Source organism: Apaloderma vittatum, unplaced genomic scaffold, assembly GCF_000703405.1.
Source record: "Apaloderma vittatum isolate BGI_N311 unplaced genomic scaffold, ASM70340v1 scaffold2451, whole genome shotgun sequence".
NCBI lineage: Eukaryota > Metazoa > Chordata > Aves > Trogoniformes > Trogonidae > Apaloderma > Apaloderma vittatum.
In genome coordinates, this window is record NW_009698312.1 from 7,567 (window position 1) to 24,626 (window position 17,060).

Genomic DNA, 17,060 nt, shown 5'->3' on the forward strand with positions numbered 1-17,060 from the left:
CAAAAGCACCTTTCTGATCTCTTAACATAAATGTTAATGTGATTTCCCCAAAGAGGAATGTGATCGGTCAAAAACCTGTTGTAGTGAGGTTAACAAAAGCCCATTTTACTGGAAAGCTGAAATGCCTTAATACCCTTTAGTGACTGTGGGTGCTTTATCCAAGCATCTGCTGCCTCAGTTTAGCAACCTAAGGTAAGTATGAAACATCATTCCACTTTTTAAAACACTCATCAAAGGATGGGTAATGAATGCAGAAACAGGACTGTGAATGTATTTTCTGTGTATAATCATCAGCAGTTACTTCTAAATTAGGAAGTTACAGAAGGAAAAGTATTTTTACAAGTCCAGTGTTTTTTTTAATGCTGTAGCCCAGAAATGTGACCGAACATGTAACGTAAACGTGTGTCCTCTGTAATTAACCCTGCAAAATTGGTAAATGTTCGTAGCAGACCTGGTAGGTGTGGTAGTCATCTCAAGTTTCCTCTTCTAGGTTTAATGGCTATTGTTCCTTAGAAAACAGTGATAAGTTGTTTGTTGCAGACAGCTTTGCAATTCAACCAGTGGTTTTTAAACTTTGGAAAAGAGCAAAATGCTCCAACAGAGAATTAACTGGAAGTTTTGTAGTATGATGAGGTATTTTTCGAGGAAGCAGCTGTAAATCACTCCAGAAAAATTATCTGTAGTCAAATGGCTAGAGAGATTTGGGCAAATATTATGTGTACTCTGTAGGAATATTAACTCCTGCCTTCAGCTGAAAATTTCTCAGAATTTGTTACAGTCTGTGTCTGTGGTGGCTGCTGCGCATCCTGCCTAACATTTCGTATTTCATATCATCTTCTTATACGAGCAGTTCTTATATGAAGCATCTGCTCACTGGAAGAATTTTCTCCCTGAGGCCATCCTTTCTAGTGAGCAGTAATCCACAGTTTGAGGCGTACCTTCTGCATAAGAAAAAAAAAAAAGTCTTGAAATTTTTTTGGTACACATTTCTAGGTCATGTAGTCTCACTGGCTGGTAAAATCATGGAATAAATGTTTTATCTGGAAGGTGTGCTTAAAATGATTATAAACATTATTCATTACCTCAGTTTCACAATCTAAAAATAGAGAGCTTTCTGGGACATAGAAAAGCTTAATTTCTTCTGGCAGAATACTTTTTATGAGCTTAATTAGATAAGGGCAATGAACAGGGAGGGTTGCATTTCCAGTCTACTTGTTCCTTTGCACATGAACTTTGTTGGAATGTCACGTATTACTCCATAAAAATACCTTCAAGTGTAATAGAAAAATCCTTAGAAAATTTATTTTAAGAGGTTTTATTTCATCCATTTGAAAAAAAAGAAAAATAAAATCTAAAAGAAAATGCATTTGGAGTATTTTTTTTGGCTTGGAAATCTCTTTAATATCATTAGATTTCTCTTACTAGTAAATTTTAGTTTAAAATAATGTTATGATTTGAGTTAGGCCTTTTTTTTTTTCTTTTTGATACAAAGCAAAACCTCCTAACGTTTCCAACTCCCAGCTCTAACTGTCACAATAACTGTTCTGTAGAAAGCAATGTTCATAGGTAAAACTGGAGATTAGGGAAGACAGTATATTCTAAAAACGTAGAAAAAATGTGAGAGAAGGGATTATGTTTACAGCAAGCGTTTTATTTAAAAATATTGAACTGTTACAGCAAACAGTCATGCTGTCACTCCTTGTTAAGGCTAATTTTAGCTCTTTCAGTTAAACCAGACATTTCTTTTATCTTTAGATATAGCTTCAAGGTTTCTGCAGTACTGTGCTTCATCTTAGCCCAAAGCCAAAGCTGATGTATGATAGCACAGAGGGTGCACGTGGTAGCACAGAGAGTTGAGGGTTGAGTTTGTTGGGGTTTTTGTCAATTCTGTTCCTGAGCTGGCCAGGAAAGCGTGGCTTTTCATCCAAGTCAGTCTTCTGATCTGGCAGGCCACACTGAAACAGGAGCACTCTGATGTTAGCAGAGGGCAGGTGGAGAGGTGAGACTGACACCCTCCCAGCTCCCCCCAGCCTTCTGGTTTGGCAAGTAAGAGCTGCTCCTTAAAACAGGTGTTCTCTGAAACGGTATCACTGCAGTTCGTCTGACACTTAACTCGTGGTCCCAGTGCTTACAAGAGACGCCCCTTCTTTGAGAGGTTTCGCCTTCACATAAGCCAACGTCTGCGTGTCGCTGCCTGTTTGGCAGCTTGCATGAAAATGTGCAGCTTAATGAGGTATAGAACAACAGAACAAAGGAGAGAAATAATCCATGCAAAAGTGTTAATGAGAAGATAAAAACAAATTCTGCTGTCACTGTGAGCTCCAGAATTCACAGATAGAAATTGTTCACTGGTCCTTGAAATACTGAATGTCTGATTCTCTAGAGGTAGTTCAGTAGATGCTCTTTCAAACTGATTTGATTGAATATCTTTAACTCCTTCAAGAGTATTGATGACTGTGCTAACTTAGTTAAAGAAATATGGGTTTATATTTGTAATACAAAGATGTTTTTCTTTTATTCTCACGTTTCTTAAACTTTTGGGGAGCTACAAGGTAAGAGAACAAGAAAAAGGATTCTCTGATAGGATCAAATGGATGTCTCTCTGATTTAAGGATGTTATTTTTGAGTAGCTTGTTTCTTGGCTAGGCAGGAATGTTATTGCTATTCCAAAGCTTTTGTTCCTATGGAAATCCAGCAGAATTTAGTGTTCCTTCTGTAATGGGTCTTCTAACTGTTACATTGCCCTTTTTTGATGATTTTTATGTATTTTTTTTTCCTTCCAGGAAAATGATTTAACTTGTTAGAGAACTATTTGAAGAAACAACTTTTTTTCATTTTTTTTAGTCTAGAAATTGCCAGCTATAATATGAACTGACATGTTGTGTGTATTACAAAAGGTATTCCCAAAAGACTGCGTGTAATATGATAGAATTTGTAAAATATTAAAATCTCACAAGATAGTAAAAAGAATTAGGGATTCTTAATTAAACTAAAGATCAAAATTTAAAGCCACCATGTCTAAAATCATTAAAGCCTTGCCATTTTCCCAATTTCTTTAACTTCAAGGCATTCATTCTCTAGAGTATGGACTGGTGGGTGTAATTACGTTGCTATAACAAAACAAAGGGATAATGCTGTCAGAATTTATTTCCTATGAAGTTTGGAACAATCTGATAGTCTAGCCTTAGTAGCTTTTCTCTCTGGCTACCTGTTCTACTTACATTTAAATAAATCACTCGTACGGCTTGCTTTATATTCTCAAAGAAAAGCAGTTTTGTGTGTTGCATTGCACCCACCTGATAAACCTAACCATTAGCCTCAGGCTTGTACTTTTCTTCGTTTTTCTTTCCCCTATTTATAGGGAACAAAAGTTGTAGGGATGATTAGAGGCACTTCCAGCTGAGTTTAAGCTTGTGTGCATGACATGCAGAAATATAATTCAGACTTGCACAGCACTTCTCATCCAAAGCTTTGAAAATAGCTTAATATCCTCATATAACAGGTGGTAAAACTGTTAAAGGAGAGAGGAAATGACCACTGCGAGGTTTCACAAGAAATGAGCAATTAGGAAAATCCCACAGGAATTTCAGCCCCATACGGTTCCTGCATTTGAAATTGGCTCAAGTACTGCATGGAAGAGGTAATGCTGCATTTTACAATGTGGTTAGGAAGGGCAGTTCAGCTGGAGAGTTTAAGAGTGTCAATTTAGGATTTGAATTTTTTGGCTGTTTTGTGTTAAGAAAATTGTGAAGGCAACTATATTCTGACTTAGAGCTGCTGTGACAACACTTACCTGGAAATTAAAAACTCTGAATTGTAGTTGATATTTTACAAAATAAGCGTGATATTGGAATTAATCCCTTTTCACCAGTGGTTGGATGTTTAGAAACTTGACTTCTATCTAAGTAGCTAAATGACTTATCTAGATAATATCTTTACTCTATTAGAAGGCCAAGTGCTGAGCATCATAGAAAATCTGGCAGCGTGATACAGATTTCTGAAAAAAATTGTGGGTTTGTTTCTTTTTTTTTAATCTAAGAATAAAACACATATGAGTATTTGTTTAAATAGCATAACACTTCTGAACTGTGACTGTAAGCAAATCTTTGTTATCGCTGTACTAGAATACATGGATATTGTTCTTACTGCCAGAGAGCAACAATAGAGTACTCAGCAATTCATAATCCAGGAATATGGCTGTCCAGTTAAGGGCAATAAACTGTCACAGCTCATCACTTCTGATGACTTTGGGAGCTGGCAGGTGCTAAAATATTTTATGCTAAGGTATTTCGTGTCTGAGGTTATAAACTGTATGTTTTATGAATCAATAACTTTTAACTGTGAGAAATAGAAAAGTGTGGGTGTCACTGCATGAATGGATTCTCTGGAGTTTTGCAGCCCAAAGAGCTTTTTGCTAAGGCTTGGTAACATGTTCTCTTGCTCTTTCGTTTAGGCTAAGTCACCTTCCATTCTATGATTGTATCTGAATTTTAGACCTAAAAAATAATGTCAAGCTTATATTTTCTTATAAGCAGATAACTTGTCAACTGTGCCTACTGGTGCTTTCTTGAATTATTCTAGCAAATGCCAGTCTTTCCAATGAGGCCACTGCGAGAGCTGGAAGGTAATTGTGCAGTGACTCCTTTTTCGTGTTACTAAAATATTCTCTGTTCACTTAGGTGTTCAGTCTTGGAAGTGTATTTGTTTGAATGCCGGTGATCCAAATGCCTGCATCCAATGTTGCTGCTTATGAGGAAGAGGAGGTGGAAGAGTATTCGTAGAATTGGGAGTTTTGCAGAGGCTTTGTCAGCCTGCAGGGTTACATTGTATGACATAGTTAGAGATTGTACATCACCTAAATGAACAGCTGACTGGGAGGGTGGTGAGACACTGGAACAAGTTGCCCAGAGAAGCTGTGGGTGAGCTCTCCCTGGAAATGTCCAAGGCCGGGCTGGATGGGGCTTTGAGCAACCTGGTCTAGTGGGAGGTGTCCCTGCCCATGGCAGGGGCTTGGAGCCAGATGATCTTTAAGGCCCCTTCCACCCAAACCACTCTATGATTCTGTGACTTTCCATCAATATTCAGTAGCTTTTAAGAAAAGCAGCATTAAAGTTGTTTCGCTTCTTTGTGAGGTTAGTGAATGTTCTCCAATTACTAGCATGCAGCAGGAGCATATGGCAGCCTTCTTCTGTGGCACACCACTACAAAAAGGACTTCTTGTGTAGTTACCTTTGGGCTTGTGTCTTGATACCATTGAGTTTAAGCATGAAATCTTGGAATTATGACAATTTGACTGACAAGAGAAGTCTGTTTGGAGTCAGAAGGACGTATCTTTTTTCAGGAATTGAAGAAGATGGATCTTAGGAAAGCTACAGTTAAACCAGAAGAGGTGTCATGTTCCCAAATCTGTGTGGGCTTGTTCAGGTGCTTCATGCATCTCTGAAGTTCATCAGCTGTGAATCACTTCAAATACACACATTCCACTGACAAATATGGTGAAACCAGCCTAACTTTTGTGAAGTCTGTTGAGAGCCACTACTGGAAAGCTTTCAAGACTTGCATGCAAATGTAGAACTTGAACTAATCAAGAATTTGTATTTAAAAGAATAGCTTTCATTATACAGGTATTTTGTTTGCTTGGCTTTTGTAGTTGTTAATTTTGGGGAAAAGGTGTGAGAAAGTTCTTGACTCACAGGAGAAGAAATGTTTTATATTGCAGCAGGTGTTTAGTCACTTTAATTTTTGGATTAATTAAATGAGGGCCAAGCCTGTAGCAAGCAACGTAGTGGTTTAAATGAAATCTGTGTGGGAAGGCTGAGAAGTTAATGCAAACTCTCTTTTTCAGTAGATTAGTTGAACTGTGTAGATGTTTTGAATAAAAGTGGCATTGATTTTTTTGCATTGTTTCGTGACTATCATAAATTGAACTGAATCAAAGCTACTGTAAGCATTTTATTATCCTTTTTTGCTAGCTTGTCTGACAGACTATAGGCAGCCAGATTTAAACCAGTCGCACGCAAATTCTCAGGATCAGAGCTACCAAACTAGTTTTACTCTCTTGTACCATTTTTCCTTGAGCTGGTCTCTGCTCTCTCTCGCTGTGCAATGTTTTGCTGTAGTTAATCGGATGCTCTTGTGTAATCTAGATAAAGATTAATTCAAAAGGCCTGATATGGCAAATGGCAATTTCTATCTTTTACAGAATTTCACTCCTCTGGTGTTTCTGTGGCCTGTTTGGTTTTGGTAGTCAGCTAAAGTCTTTGTTCCTTGTGTTAGCTTACGCAGGGAGTTCTGATTGCTTTCTATTTCTATGTAAAATATATATAGACGTTTAACTAAATTTTGTAATTAATAGAAAAAAAAGACAACAGAAACTTTGTTTGGACCTGACCTTATTTAGTAAAGTCAGAACTGAAGATTACATGTACTGAAAAGAATAATAATTGATTTGGTTGGATGGATGTAGTATTAAATGATTCTGATGTAATAATACTACCTGTTGGTTTTGCAGAATAGTACTGCATTGAAACTTTTCTTTAACAAAATAACTCTTATGTGTAAAAAGCATTACTCTAAAGAGCAGTAGCAGATTTATGACTTTGGTGTATATACAAGAACTAGACTAGACATTTGTGACGTAGCCTGATTTTGTGTCTTTAACTTAAAATAAATACGTATTCTCCTTATTTTGAAACAGCATTTCTATAGTCATTGGGACTTTCATGAACTTAATTTTGATGTACTTAATTTCAAAGCCAGTAAGACTTTGGATAAAGTTTTTCTGCAAATTGTCTTTATAGACTATGATAATGAAATATTTCTTAAAAAATCAAAACTAGATACTGTGCCTAAAATCCTAAATAGATAGGATATTTTAAGACAATTTTTAGAGAGTTTTAAGCCTACAATAGGGAACTGTAACAACATACGCATTCTGCGTATTAGCTTCAGCAAATGCATTCCAGCTGTAGAATTCTTAATGTCATCACCATCTGACACTTACTTAAGTGGCATCAGGATAACATGACCTGTATTTAAAACTGATATGAATAGAGGTGTATTTAAGAACTTTCAAATTACTTTCACTGTCTGTGTAATTATTGCACCTAATTCTTTTACTGGAGCTTCAGCTATTAGTGGAGTCTCCACAGTTAAATCAGGAAATTTCATTTTGTTCTCTAGGGGATGACCTGTCACTTTGGTGAAATTCTTTCAGGTTGTATAAATTCCTTAATAACAGAGTAGCATTTGTCTTAATCTTGGGGATTATAATATATGAACTAAAACTAGAAGAAAAATTAAGCACATAAAATATAAGTTGAGACTGATACAATGGAATAAATTCTACTTTCATTTATGTTAATAAATAATAGCTCTCCTTAGATAGTATCTATAGTGAAACTTGAACAACCAAAGACATAATTATCAGAACCTTTGAATAAGCTGGAGAATTATTATTATACTTGAGCCTTAATAACCTTACAGTTAAATTACTGCTGTTTTATTAGATGCAACTTGAGTCCAACAACATATAACTGCTTAAATATTTACGTATTCACTTTAGGGGGAACAAAAAACCCCCCAAACCAGGCAGTACCTTTATATCTTTTAGGTGTATTCAGTCTCTTTGATCAGGAGTTCTTCCACTAAATTTCTTTAATGCGTACGTGTATAGTAAAAAGAATTCAGTAAGCAGATCTCTCTACCTACTTAGTGCATCCAAAGACTTACGGATATAAAATAATTTTGAAAAAAATCTCCCCTGAATACGATATAGGAATTTTTCTAACTCTGAATGTATCTAAAAGAGACTGAATCTTGTTGAAAGGGTGTATTTAATTTCTTTTTATATTTATTTTCTGTTGGACTCGATATACTCTGATTCTTTTTTTCTTTGCTTGTATTACTGCTTTGTCTCAAAGAGGAAGGCTCATTATACTGCAGTAAGCAGTATCTCGTTATTTCAGTAGCAACCAACCTCACCCAGAAGTTTAATAAAACTGTATCTTATGTCTGTATTCTTTGGAAATAAGCGATTCAACTGCTTCACTGGAAGCACTCCGAATCCTTGCGGCTTAACCTGGAAGCACTTGGAAGTTTTCCTCACTGTTCTCATTTGACAGTCTGTTGCAAGTTGCTCTCATTTAGTGAAGGTCTTATTTAAATTTAGCAGTGGCCCCAGCTGTTAAAACCTGGGTAATGCTAGCCTGCTTCCACTGGGGAATGCTGTGGTAAAAATTACATGAGTGTACCCGAGGAATGCAGTGACAGCAACTCAGCTCTTTTAATGACCTCTTTAGACATACTCTGCCACTTGGTACTCTTGAGATTTATGTAGGGCAGCTAAGGATGAGGTAAATAACTGAGCAGTCACTTTGGTTTATCATAAGCCCGTTATTTGTTCACCCTTCCTAAAAGCCTTGTCCTTTTCAGCTCCAGAACTGGCTACTAAAAAAAATTTCTTAGTTACAAATTGAAATGATAACCAGAACAAGAGCTTGTTCCCTCTGTCCTCTAGCAGGGGAGAAGCAGTTAGATTTACGTAAAATTTTTACCATGTCTGTCTTTTGGCCTGTGTTACAAAACTTTATCACAAAAACTTGTGTGTGTTTGTGTGTCTTCCCCTAATGCGCCACAGGAAATTTAAGATAGGTAACCCTTCACTTCAGGGGTGTCTATGGATATGTTTATGCTGTGCGTGATGATTCCAGGAGTCCAGTGTGGATCTGCCGGCAACCTCATTTAGAGTCAGCAGTAGGGCAGGTTAGTCTTTGCTGCTAATACTGAGGGTGGTGGCCAAGAGGAGCTCTGCCCTGAGGAGTGTCGTGATGAACGCCAGCTCTGGGCTCTCAGCACTCTTCCCGTGAGGCACGGTGGTTCTCCTTCATTAGGTGTGGTGGAGACCTGCTGGTATGAAGTGGAAGCACTTAACAATTCCAGTATACAGGGTTTTTTAATGTATACTAAATAAAAAAATTCTTAGAATTCGTAAAAGACAATGCAGTAGTAATGCAAATATTGTTCTGTCTGGTTGCCGTGTCTGAGGTCCCTGTGGGAAAGCTCAAAGTGAGTTGACTCACTTTAGGAGCTGGAGCTTTACAGCATCTTTAATCCCAATTTAGGGATACAAAACCTGAGTGCTTTCTGTAGGAGGGGAGACTTTTAGGGAGGGACAGGTGTTTGAGCTGAAAAATAACCCTTTTCTGGTCTAAGTACAAGGCTCTCCTTAGGCTCTGTTGCTTTGTTTAAAAATGGAGGAAGGGGATGAAAGCTCAGGCAGTGCCCTGCTGTGTGTGGGGGGGAATGACATGCAGATTCTGCCCCTGCTCTGCTACACTGCAGCAACAGTCAGAGAGATAAATATGTAGAGGGGAAGAAAGGATTATTCTCTGAAATTTGGAAAAAAAAGAAAAAAGAAAAAACAAATTAAGTACTCTTGGGAATTTCACTCAAGTCTTTCACAAGTCTCAGATATGTTTGGTTCCTGTAGAAAGGCTGTATATTTGAAGCAATTTTGAGAATTGGCAGTGTTCATCAGAAAAACATAATCTGTGTGATATACAAGACCTGAAACCCCAATGAACCTCTTTCCAAGAGGCACGCCTTGATGTGTTGAAGGAAGGTATACGGAATGGAAAGCTCCATGCAGTGTTTGTGTATGAAAATAATCTCCATGGTTTAGATTTTCGTTTTGCCACGTGTGTAAAAGGACGACGAGGATATTGTTTTTACATCGTGTTTGAAGTCAAAATGTTCCAGCAAATTTATCGCAATTCGTTAGATGAGAACAGTGTAATACGAGTTCAGACTGATGTAGAAACTGAAATAATACTCATTTAGGGTGAGACAAAATTCCCCTTTCACTAATAGTTTAAGCACAACACAGTGCAAGTTCAGTCTTTGGGAAACGTTGCTGTGTTGGGGTTTTTTTGGTCTGATGCCACGACCTTCAAAAGGACTTGGTGAGAATGTGTGAAGCATAATAATTCAGACTTCCTTGTTTATTTTTTAAGTCATTTAGCCACCAATTGATTTGCAAGGATCAGATCCTTCACCAAAATTTACATCCATTAGGAAAAAATGAGTTCCAACATTGAAGGTGCAGACCTTTGACTTTGTTTTTCATCTGAATCGACTAGTATCATTCATCGTTAGTGCTGGCACTCTCTTTCAGCACTGTGCAGTTGTTTTGGTGTGCCAGTGTACAACTCTGTGGTTTAAAAAAGCTTTACTAAGTCCCTTCTTACCCTTGTTTTTCCTATTATACCTCTGTTTTCACATATAATTAAAAAGTTGTGCCAGTGTTTGTCACTTGTTAGGTCGCAGAAGTATTTATTTTGTGTGAAATTAGCAAAAGTGCAGTTTAGAACTGGTGATGACTTTGTAAATAATTGATACATTTTTTTTTTAAAAAGTGATAGTCCCTGATTATCCAGTTTAAAACCCTGCATATTGATCAATTCATTCAGCTGTGAAAAGCTTTTTTGTTTGTATTTGATTTGTATTACAGGCAAAGTGTTAGCACTTGTGTTTAAACAGCAATGAGCTGGCTGTTTAACCTTGTATATTATGTTTCTAGTTAATAGACCTAGAAGTTTTATTTGTGTGAAGTTGAATTAGGAGTTTTGTCCGTATGTGGAAGCGTCGATGATTCTGTCACTCTTGTTTGGTATTTGTATGGCACTTGTGTGGTTTTACAAGATCCTTGGTAAACCAGTATTACTGAAAGTGCTGAATGTTCTCAGTTTTAATGTGAGTCAAAGCAAAGTTTCTCAGCTAAGGTGTTTGCTGCTTTGTTTATCAGCAAGAAGAATCTGTGATACTGACAGACACTGAATAACTATGGTTTTGATCATTGTTCTTAAATAAGGAGCTGAGAGACTGAAATAGAGGTCTGGGTTGGTGCTGTTGCAGGCTTTCGTGTTGTGTCAGCTTTGCATGTATTATGAAATCTGTTCATAGTACATAAAAATGCACAAACCATATTACTGAACTGCAAAAGCCCCACTGCTGATACATCAAAGAAAGCAGCAGCTGTCATCCAGTTTTAGCCACGGTGCATTTGAATGCCTTAATCCTCCTCTCAAACAGAAGGAGGCAGAGAGAGTGCACTTTCTTTATTCCTCCCCCCGCCCGCTTCTATTTTTTTTTGAAGTGTTGGTATAGCAAAATCCAGAAGCTATGTTCTGCAGCCATCACAGCATGACACAAGACATTATTTTCTCTGCATTTAATTTGGACATTTCAGTCCTTCTCATGTATGCTACACTTCTTCAAGTTTAGATTTTATTGAAGTTAGAAATTGCTCACATTGTGTTTACATCCAAGTGTTTAAAATATCAAAGGGATTCATTTTCATTTAGGTCTATTTCAAATTGGAGTTAACCTGGTATTCTGTATTCCCTTTCAGTTGCTGAAGAGGTGTATGTTGAGATTGCACTCAGAGCATGACTTACAGGAAACATACATGTCTACATAGATGTAATGTTATTTGGTGAAATTTTCACATTTTCAGGTTTTTGTTTAAACAATGCAAATGTTACAAGGCAGTTATTACAAAATAACTTCTCTAAGAAGCAAGCCAGATAGGCTGCAAACGTTCAGTTTGATATGTTACAGCTATTTTTAAGATCTATGTGCTGCAGTGTCCTGTCTCCAAAGTGGGTCATGGCAGAAGCCTGAGGAGGAGTATGAAAACCAAGGAAGCATGTAGTGATGCTTCTCTGCTATACTTTGCTGTCTCACTGGCATTTCCCATGTCAGAAGCTGATCTTTGAACTAAATAAGTTAAGGCAGTTTTTTATTCATTAATTTTCCTAATCACTTATCTTAACTGTGCATTAAGAATATTTTCCAAATATGTATAAACACATTTCAAGACAATAGCATAGGAAAATTATTTATATTGAATCAAGTTAGCAAAATTATTGGAAATAAATTATAAAAGGGTAGGTTATATGTATTGGGTTATATGTTTGTTTATTAGCTACTGTCTTGCAAAGTGAATTTGCGCTGCAAAGTAATCTCAACAGGAGAATCAAGCATGCAAGTGTAAAGCTGTCAGACTACAGCTAGTTCGTTAAATGTCTGTCTAGATAAACTAATAGGTTATCATTTTAAGTCTTTACTAACCTCCAACGTCTCAGACCAAAAATACTTGGCTGTGCTGAAGTAAGTAAGCTGCTGGAGTCAAATTTAATGTTCTAAGAATCCATCAATGTTGTCCTATTTACCCAAACAGAATTTCAAAAATCTGCATTTAAAAGTGTGTTGACCGGCGTAGTACTGAAAGCCAGATGAGAGCAAATGGCATTTGATGACAAGGTTTGGTACGTTTAGAAACGTTCCTGTTATTAAAGCTGCTCTAGTGCCAACTACTCCTACACTGGAGTCTGCTCATTTGTGTGCCAGGCCAGCCATCAGCACACACGGGGAAGATCAGAGATTACAGGCAATAACTCCAGCCCTGCTTCTGTTGTCAGACAAGGTTCTCCCAGCAGCGACATTACCTTCCTGTGGTTTACTCTTGCAAGCCCATTTGCCCTTCCCTCTTTATTAATACCCATCTCCAAATTCCTCGAGTTGAAATGCCATCTCTTTCCATGTTTAAAATATATATATACTATTTCTATACTACTTGTAAGAAAAATAATTAATGCCAAGAAAGAAAGTTTGGGATTTTAGGATGTCCATGACAGGATTATTTTTTTTTTTTTGCTAGCTTACACTAAGAGGTCATCTGTTCGATTTGCTCTTGACAGAGTTAATGAAAAATCAAAGTACTACTTCATTAGTATGAAATGCAGTTGTTGGTAGTTTCAGTGGAATGTGTGTGCCTCCACCGGCTGCGCAAAAGGCAGAAGAATTCCTGTGGGCTGATGTCCCAGTGCTCAGAGAGTTAGTTTTGGCATGTCAACAGCTGTGTTCAGGCACCTCTCAGGTCAATGAAGAGATGCAGAAACTAAAGAGCACTATCTGAGTGTTGTTAATTTGTGGGAGGAAGGAGGTATCTCATTTTATTCTTTCTGTGCCTTCTCCAAAGGTCATATGCATGCAAGATAGTTTTACAAAGTCTAGAATAATGTTCTTTTGAGGTTTGGCATTTTAGAAGGAAAAAGGGAAGATAATCTAAAAAGGTCCTGCTTAGTTTTTAAATCACAAATTTGTATCTCAGACTTTGAAATAAGAAAGCATGCTCTTGCATGTTCTGTGCTGCATTACTGAATTAACTACTGTAGCTGTTAGAGGATCGTTTTTCCCTTTAATTTTGATATTTATTGGCCTCTCTTGCTAAGTTTGTTATACAAACACCAGAAAAAAGTCTTCCTAGACTGACTGATTCATTCATGTAAATGGCATTAATAAATGTTTCTTTTTCACTTTTATAGGTTATTGAATCACTAGGGATTATTATATATAAAGCCCTGGACTATGGTTTGAAGGACAATGAAGAGCGGGAATTAAGTCCTCCACTGGAGCAGCTTATTGACCACATGACTAATACCACAGAAACAGATGGGAGTAGGGATGAAGGATATGATGCTCTGGATGAAGGAGTGGAGGATGACAATGATGATGACAAAGAGGAAGTCGAGGCCATTCATTCCTATAAAGATGTCATGAAGGTACAGTAACGAGCAGTTTATATAATATTTCATTGTTTTCATCAACAAGAAAATCAACTCTATTTGCTGTGTTATTGTCCAGTGGGATGCTGGCTGTATCATTTTCTGATTTCTCTGGCCATTCTGTACAGATTGCTTGCAAAAATGGTGTGTAGTAGTATTTCATGTTTGACAGTAAGCAACAGAAAATCCATTATCAACTTTATTGCTGGATGTGCCATTAATAACACATCCTGATTTCATCCATGTGCTGAGTAGTCGGCCTTCCAGTGTAGCATCTGTTGAACTACTTTGTTTACACTTCTATACATCATGGGCTGTTTCAATTAATTCACCCTTTCATTAGTGTGGTATTAGTTTAATTATTCCTTATCAGTTTCTTCCTTTGCCGGCCTCCTGTACTGAAGCAGAGTATAAGAGTAGATTATTTGTGTGGAGTGAGTCAGGATACAGTATTTCACTGATGATCATTATGGTTGCAGTTCTTGACCTGAGTTGCGAAATTGAGAGCCAGCTGAGCATGAGCCAGCAGTGTGCTCAGGTGGCCAAGAAGGCCAACAACATCCTGGCCTGGATCAGTAATGGTGATGTCAGCAGGAGCAGGGAGGGGATCATGGCCCTGTACTCAGCTTTGGTGAGGCCTCACCTCAAGTACTGCATCCAATTTTGGGCCTCGCACTACAAGAGATGCTGGAGAGGGTACAGAGGCTACCAAGCTGGTAAAGGATTTGGAGCTTGTGTCATATAAGGAACAGCTGAGGGATCTGGGGCTGTTTACCGTGGAGAAGGGGAGACTGAGGGGAGACCTCACCGCTCTCTGCAGCTACCTGAGAGGAGGTTTTAGTGAGGTGGGGGTTGGTCTGTTCTCCCTAGTGGCGAGTGATAGGACCAGGGGAAATGGCCTTAAGTTATGCCAGCGGGTGTTCAGGTTGGATATGAGGAAGAATTTCTTTACTGAGAGGGTTGTCAGGCACTGGAACAGGCTGCCCAGGGAGGTGGCTGAGTTGCCATCCCTGGAGGTGTTTAAGAGATGGGTAGATGTTGTGCTGAGGGACGTGGTTTAGTGGTGTTGATAGGGTGAGGACAAAGGTTGGACTTGATGATCGTGAGGGTCTCTTCCAACCAACACTGTTCTATGATTCTACGATTCTATGATTCTGTGATTTGGAAATACAGTTTATGAATTTTGATTGCAAGAGGTTCTTTACTGTTATCTCGGCTACAATGAGCAATCATTTAGAAGTAGTAACCCTCTATTTTCTATACAGCAAAGTTCAGTGCAAATTTTAGAGCCCAGTGAGCTCTTAGAACAGATTAAGGTATTAATAAGCATGGATTTTGACAAAATTTGTATAATTGGCTTACCTCATAAATAATCTGAGAGATCAGCAAAGGCTGGAAAATTGTATGCTAACTTTTGCCAGGGCATTGAACCCTGTACATTGCTTCTTCATAAATGGAAGTCATATCTAAGGACCAGAGGCTTAGTGTGTCACAAAAATGAAGAGCGTAATGGTGGAAGCTGAGACTAGAAGAACGTCTCAAATAGCACATCAGGGCATTTCTGCATTAGCACGCAGAAACAAGACCCCACTAAACCCTACCACTTCTGATGGGTTGACAGTAAAGAGGGAAGTTCCTGGGAGACTGGAATGGGAGTAACTTCTGTTTCAGATGCTTTGTTTCCTCCTTGCATCAGAAATAATGATAAATGCTCAATGCCTTTGTTTTTTCTCCCTCCTTCCAAGAAGCACGCGTCAGAGGGAAAAATTAACGAAATGACCTTTCATTCACTCCCCTGTGATGGGGAGCACCTGGCTGGCATCAAGCCCCTGCCACTTCCAGCTGTGCTGCATGCAGGAGTGAAGGTTGCTTTGCTCTCTCCTCCCTCTGCTGCTCCCCATCACCCAGTCATCTTCTCTGGAAGTGGCTGGCAGCACCCTGCCAAGCCTCTGTGGAAACTGCCCCCATCAGCATGATGTTGCATAGAGTATAGATGCAATATATCTCCTTTTTGCCTATTTTGGTAAAAATCCTGTGAATTGGTGGGATAATCAAAGTTGAATGATTACAGAAAGTTTTACTTAGCGCAGAAGCAGAAAAGACATTTGTATATGCAGATTTGAGGGCAGTGACTTGTATAAATTATTATTTTGCAAGTTCTTTTCTTGATTTCTGCAAAAAAGAAAATATTAGTTTGGAAAATTTCTTTGAACTCCTTCACTTACACTGGTACATATCCCTGAAATACAAAAAGGCTGTTAAGGATGCCAAATGGCATCTTTCTGGTTCTGGTGTGTAAAAATGAGGTACCTGCCCCCTTACATGTTTTAAAATCAGCATCTTACATTTTATTTTTTTTTGTCTTTTGCCATTGATTTTTTATCATTCTGGAAATGTGCCACTTTTCTGACTTTATCTTAGTGAACTGAAGATCAATTGTCGTTTTTGCATCATCCTAACTTTTACTCCTCCATCTCTTGGAATTCTCTTTTCTTGCTGTTTTTGCTTTTGTATAAATTATTTGCTGCAGGCCTAACCCTGAGACTCACCTTGATTCCCGGCTCTGTGTTGTTATTGCATTGACAGTACTAGAGTGGCAGCATTATTCTGCCACATTTTTTATGTTGGTGTGGATTTGTAAGATCCTTTTTTCTTGACATCACACCTTTCCAGGGGTAAGGCCATGTTTTGCTTGTGACTTCTGGTTTGTTTTTTTTTTTCCCCAAGCAGTGGTAACCCATGTTGTAGGCTACACCCTTATTTACCTAGTGACTGTTTCACAACTGCAGTGTGTGGCCTTGTGACCATGAGGCTCAATTATTGTAATTCCCTCTTGGCAAGAGTCACTGTGAAGCTTTCTCCTCTGCAGTCTGTAATGAATGCTGAAGCAGGTTTGCTCGTTGAGTTGAGCAACTGTCATTCTTGCCTACTCTGTGTTCTCTAAATTGAGAGCTTGGAAAATGGTGGAGATGGCCTATGTGCTACTTATATTGATTATTAAGGTTTTAAACTATATAACCTCTAGTATGGACGTGATTTTGTCCTTGAAATGTGATTATATGTTTCGTCCTTCTCCAGAAGGTGTCATTGGCAGGTCCCAGGCCTGCCTGCCACTAAGACTGGCACCAAGACTCCTCACTAATATGATTAATCACTATTTTGTGATTAAAAGACAGAGTTAGATATGTGTCAGGATTTGCATAGTGTGAAATTGGCAAGGTCAGTCCTGAAGCCTCCCTAACATGAAAAATACTGAGTAATGTGGTGGATGTTTATTTCCAAGAGCGGGGGAAAGGTTAAGTGCTAAATAGTACTGCCAGGATCATCACTGTCAAAGCTTCTGTTTGGAGAAGACACAGGCAAGTTTTTGTGTTGCTTCTTGGTGTCTTGGGCAAATTTTGGCTTTTGATTTCCTTGGCAAGACCAACCTGC

General features: G+C 38.2%; 1 protein-coding gene across 1 annotated transcript in view; it reads left to right on the top strand.

Moving 5' to 3' along the window:
• Window positions 1–13,388: 13,388 nt before the first annotated feature.
• The window catches only part of SPIRE1 (spire-type actin nucleation factor 1), a gene marked incomplete at its 5' end in the record, with an annotated part of 66,810 nt that continues 63,138 nt past the window's right edge, over window positions 13,389–17,060 (top strand). Inside the window, one exon of the mRNA XM_009877953.1 lies at window positions 13,389–13,625. Within this exon, the coding sequence (XP_009876255.1) occupies window positions 13,389–13,625 (237 nt within the window). The remainder of the gene's footprint in view (window positions 13,626–17,060) is intronic.